At 39.2% G+C, this 6,000-nt stretch overlaps 1 protein-coding gene across 2 annotated transcripts in view; it reads left to right on the plus strand.

Moving 5' to 3' along the window:
• Gp93 (heat shock protein 90 Gp93) overlaps positions 1–6,000 on the plus strand; it is a 47,220-nt gene that overhangs the window by 1,551 nt on the left and 39,669 nt on the right. For both annotated transcript variants that reach the window (XM_080274172.1, XM_080274173.1), the window contains exon 2: positions 928–1,064. In XM_080274172.1, coding sequence (XP_080130298.1) covers positions 928–1,064 — 137 coding nt within the window. The remainder of the gene's footprint in view (positions 1–927; positions 1,065–6,000) is intronic.

Consider the following 6,000-nt stretch of genomic DNA (forward strand, 5'->3'; position numbering starts at 1 on the left):
TCCTTGGTTTGCCTTTGCATTCTTTCCTCCACATTAATACCTGTGACTGCTCAACCAGTCACCATCCCCATCCTCTCAACAGCTTGCATGCATTACTTATGTCAGACTACGTGTCAAGTGGGGTTGGTGGAGGATTAGTGCACCTCCCTGTAAAACAATTAACTTGAGCCCTTGGCCACCCCGTTTGGGATACATGGCATCTGGCAATGAATGAATGAGTCTCCTAGTTCACAATGGTATGAACACTGTCACCCATGTCAGTCTTTTTTCTCTGCATTCCAGTGAGCTTTTATTTTAACTGGCAAAATCTCACTGTTGTATGGTATAAAACTTCAATAACCTTTGCACAAGGGCGTCGTCATTGTGAGGATGCAAGTTCCCTAAATCTCTTCCATCCACTAATTGTATGTGAAACTAGCCTCAGCTCATGCACTCAGCAGGAGGGTATAAATATAGTTGTGGTTATTAAGTTATCTCCAACCCTGTAGCTCTGGCCAAGGCATAAAGACTTGGCAGTGAGGAAGATTTGAATCGTTGTTGGCAGACTTAGTGTGGGTGAGATGACCGTAGTGTACCACTGAATATGAGCAAATGATGTACAGTAAATTTTAGTTATTGGTATGCTTTCTGTAGCCACAAAATGTAGGCCAGAGAACAGCTGTTTGTGCTTTGGTATTAGCTTCAGCATTCATTCTTTTAGTGTGGGATATTTTCATACTTGTGAAAGTCAGGAGGGTAAAAAAAAAAAAAAAAAAAAAAAAAAAAAACTGACGTTTGTAGGTGTGGAGCCTGCATACAGAACATGGTGTAGAGGGTGAGGACATTTGTTTTTTTTACTTTAAAGATTTTGTAAATGCATTAACTTTAATTTCTGTTTTGATAAATGTTCTTAGGTTTGTAGCAGGTTGTGAAAGGTTTTATTTTCAGCGGGAGGAGTTCGGGGTGATGATTCGGTGACAGTGGATGCCGACCTTGGGGCAGGGATGGAAGGTTCCAGAACGGATGATAATGTTGTGGCTCGTGAGGAAGAGGCGATCAAGCTGGATGGATTGAATGTAGCACAGGTAGAAAAACTATATTGTTTACTCTGAATTAATCTTATAGAATGTGGCAATACATTTCACTTTTCTAACCATAATCTAAAATTTACTAGACTTTATTAAAACCTTGCCTAGTTCAACCTTATTAGTTCCAAAGCATGAGAGGTTAATTGACTTTGATTACCAGTGGCTCCTATTTGTCATGTGATTTGACTGTATTTGACAGCATGTAAGATGCTGCAATGTGAAAGACTCACCCAAACTCTGGAAGGGCATTTCTCAGATAAAAACTTGGGTCTTGTCCAAGACTGCAGAAAACTTGCTTGATATGAGTACTTTTCACTCACCATTCAGGATCTCATTTCATTACTGTTGATCAGTCATTGGTTTCTGAATTTTTGTGTAAAAGAACAGTACAGGAAACCACAGCCTCTTCCTTACAATAAAGTACTTTGTTCCACGACTCCATGTTGACACATTATGAACTGTCTGATTTTTCATACAGTGCTTTGAAAAATAAATGTTCTCATCATTAAAGTATAATGTATCAGTATAGAAATATTATTTTGAAATGAATTGAAAAAGCAATAATTTTTTTTTTTTTCATTCAAGAAAATACAGTATAAAGGCTATTAAAAGTAGAAATACACTGTCAGTTGTTTGTATATATACAAAAATCACAAATACTGTACAAAATTTTTCAAGTGAAGTAGGCCTACAGGCAAATTTTGATTTGATATCACTACCATCCTGCTCCGCCTATCGTAGTCCGGTTTTGCGATGGGCTTTGAAAAGTCTATCCCAATTGCCTCATAGATTGCATTCTCTGTTAAGAGAATTCCATCAAGACATAGATTCTCAGTCACAACAGTTTGCACCTTGGACAATTCTACGTTCATACATTATGCTTAACTGATGTTTAATTGTCCTAGAACCATCTGATGGTGTCATTGTATGCAATGCTGCTGCTGTTGCTGCTGCTTTTCAAAGTTTGAGTCTGAGATTGCATTCTCCAGTGACCTTGACTGGGTACAAGTGAGATGGGCACTGGTTTCAGGCTTAGGTTAGCATCTTTTACAGCTATTTGGCCATTTAAACTTTATCCTTTTTTGGACTCGCATGGGTGGGTTTATGGCTAGGTTGCGGAGGAACCTTAGGCTCAAAAACTCATCCTTATACTTTTCATGTTAAATCTACCCTGAGATACGGTATCCCGCCTGGCAGTGGATTTTTACTTAACCAATTGCATCATTAAACCAGGGTTTGCCTGTACAGTGAATATTTACATCATTTTATTTACCGTAAATTCCTAAAAGTACCTTTTACTTGTCAGATTCGTAATCAACAAGTCCAATGTAACAGGATTTCCACTTTCAGGCTTGACAGGGCAATGTGAGACTATGTACCTCAAGTTGCCCTTGATGTCTCATTACCTACAGGCAACACATTCACTTCCTTAGCTGAAAAAATGTACCGTAACAAACCAAAACACACACACACACACACACACACACACACACACACACACACACACACACACACGAATTTAACAGAGTACCACACAAAAGACTTTCATGGAAACGTACCATCAAGGAGGAATTCAAGGTAATCTGTATGAGTGGATGCAAGATTTTTGGTAAAAGGGAAATGAGAACAGTGTTAAGAAGGAAATTACTAATAATGTAGAGAAGTGACAAGTGGAGTCTCACAGGGGTCGGTGCTGGCACGAATTGCGTTTTTAATATATATACACTCAGCCCCCTGCTGTTGCGCCTAATTGGTCACAGCAAATGCGCGTGGTAGTTGAATACGCGATAGCTGAACTGAACAATCAATGGGAAAATTTCTAATTGGTTTTTCGGTGGCCCATTTTTCTAACTTTTAACCACTTTATGCCTGCGATTTCCCGCCAATCTCTCCTCCAACATGAAATAAAGCATTATTATATTAATAATAACAGTATAATGAATAAATGAACAACATAAAAGGCCATCAAACTTTTATAAGGATTAACCCCTTAACCGCGGGGCGTCACTTTTGTGATTGTGTTATTTTGAATTCACCCGGGGTTCAAGTGTTGGCTTGTATCATCTATCAGTACTGCCAATGTCCAACACTAGTCAGCACTCCTAATCTCATCTGTACTCCCATCCATTGTTGACAATTTAGCCATTTCTCCCCGTTCTTGACTCCCCTCCCTACCCCCCCTCCATTACCCTATCTTCTCACCTGCCCGGTCGTGCTACGCTAAGTAAATCTTTCCTGGAATTTTTCACTGATTTCATCCATTGAAATAAGCCCTATGCCCTATTCTTATACCAAATAATATATACAAAAAAGAAATAAGGAAAGTGATAGTGCCATACACCTGGAATTGGCTAATTATCACCTGACAACACCTCACGTGCACTCGTTCGCTAATTTTCGCTGTTTATTTCCCCTTGAGATATGCCGTATAATCTATTTTCCTAATAAATATACATATAAGGAGGGAAGGGAGAAGTCTAAGTGATATTTACATTCACCTGAAACTACCTAATTTATAATGTATTGTCTAGATTTCCTGCCAATCATTTCACTGCTATGTATTAGCTGCTGTCAAGAGGCTGACGTTGGCAGTCTTGCATTTCCCTTGGTAGGCCACCACCCGGGCCCACCCTTATCAGTTCATTTTCATCTTCCAATGTGAAGGTACATCTGTTTGCTCCTGCTGACTTCAGCCACTTTTCACCCCCATGCAAATGGCCCTGTGAGCTTTACCCCCTACTAAACCTCGTGTGGAAAGAGGTAATGGGCTGACAATTGATAAAAGAGTGACTACGATCTTTCTATTGAGTAAAACAGTGCAAGTGGAATTGTAAATAATGTGTAAATAATGTGTAAACAGCAAGTGAAAGTAATGAATGTAAATATACGTGAACAGTGGAAAATAGTTTTATAAGTTACTTCAAGTGACAGTGCATAAGTGTAAATAAAATAGAAATGTAAATAACTTAAATAAAATAGAGAACGTAAATAGAAATGTAAATTAGTATAAGAATACGAGCATATACCCTAGGAGTAATGGAAGTGAAAGTTTCACTCTAGCATTATGAATACTGAGTTATGAGAGTGAAGGTGAAAGTGACATTCACTCTCAATGCTAGTATACAGGACGAGAAAGTGAATGCTATGTATTTTACAGAAAGAAATTGAATCCCTACAGTAACAATAAACTAATACTACTGAAGGAAACTTATGGATAAAGACTGTAGATATATGTGTTATATAGTAATAGAAATATAAAGTGTGAGGGGTTTTATGAATAATAAATGACAATACCAACAGTGAACTAGCGCAAGTGGGAAGGTCACACGCGGTCGTAATTTTCATTGCTTTCACAGTGGGTTTTTTTAGGAGTATGGATCCCAAACTACTTGATAATCATAGAGTAGTGTTTATAGTGTTAATATCTGGCTGTGGTAATCATATTACGGGTTGTTGGGAAGTGTAAAGTGGAGACTTCATTACCCAACTTCAGAGGTCTCCACAAGTCCTACGGTAATCGACGAAGGCTCAACAAACATCCCAGGAGAAAGCTGAAGGTATGTGCCATAAGCATATGTAATTTTAATATTCTAGGACTAATAACTGATTTTTGGCAAATATTTTTTGAGAGTCTGTCAGGGCCCGAATAACCCTGCTGGACACGCAAAACATTGGGAAACATGCCCGCGGTGTAAGGGTTAAGGCTTGGGTGGTTTGATGGGTTCGGAGGCTTGGGAGTGGCTTAATTGCCGCCAGATCTCTATAGCTGTCTCCATGATTTCTTAGTGTCCACAGCTAAAGGAAGTATCACACGGTACATCGTATCAGGAATGGCCAAGGAAGATTAAAGTGGAACAGAACTTCCACGCTATCACATTCGTTCCTCCTCATACTGTTGCCAGAGCCCCGTCTCGGTTGTAAACACGTGATTACTTTATCGACATCACAGTTTTCTCGGCATAGGAAATATTAACTCTTTATAAGGGTTTCAAAAAGTTCTTTTGAGTCCAATGGGTTTTGTTCACACTGTTTTGCCTGTCGTATCCTCGGCAGGAATCCGTTCAGATGCATTCCAAATGGCCGTGGTATCGTCGGCAATTTTACCACGTTACCGTTCCGATTAACCATCGTATCCTCGGCAAACCTCGTATGAAGTGCCGTGTGAATAAGTTGCACTTAGCCTGTCTTCAAACTCGACGCGTGATAGTGATCTTGGGGTGTGTGATAGCATGTATGGTTGTGCATTTGATGTGTGCGTGATAGCAGATAAACGTGATGGCTGAACGCGTGATAGCAGGGGGTCGAGTGTAAATGGTATACCGGTAGACAGTAACATTGGAAATGGAAGCTACCTAAATGTGTTTGCTGATAATGCAAAAATGCAAGGGGAAATTAAACACTCTTGCATAGAGCTACGAGAGAAATTCAATAACCGTCATGAGTGGAGCAATAGATGGCAAATGGAATTCAGTGTGGACAAATCTCATGTAATAAAATTTGGTAAAAGTGAAAAAAGACTAGTTTGGGACTGTAAGTTAGTAAGTTCTGCCCTACACACATCAGAAATGGAAAAGGATTTGAGTGATTATCAATAAGAATATCACCAGCTGACCACATAAATGAAAAAGTAAGGAACGTGTACACACTGCTTCCTAATACGAGGGTAGCATTCACATATGTAAATGAAGACATGCAGAGTAAGATATCATTCATCAGACCAACTCTGGAGTAGGCTATGCATCAGTAGCCTGGAATACACATCTCAAAAACACATAGGTAAGATTGAAAAGATATGAAGGGCTGTTACAAGATGGGCACAAGGTTTAAGGGATGTAAACTATGAAGAAAGACTCAAAGAATTAAACATGCCAACATTACAGGAGAGAAGGAAAATAGGAGACTTCATTGTTATATCAATGCTTCACAGGAGAAG

Source organism: Coenobita brevimanus, chromosome 57 (assembly GCF_032717465.1).
Source record: "Coenobita brevimanus isolate Jiangsu-jjx chromosome 57, ASM3271746v2, whole genome shotgun sequence".
NCBI lineage: Eukaryota > Metazoa > Arthropoda > Malacostraca > Decapoda > Coenobitidae > Coenobita > Coenobita brevimanus.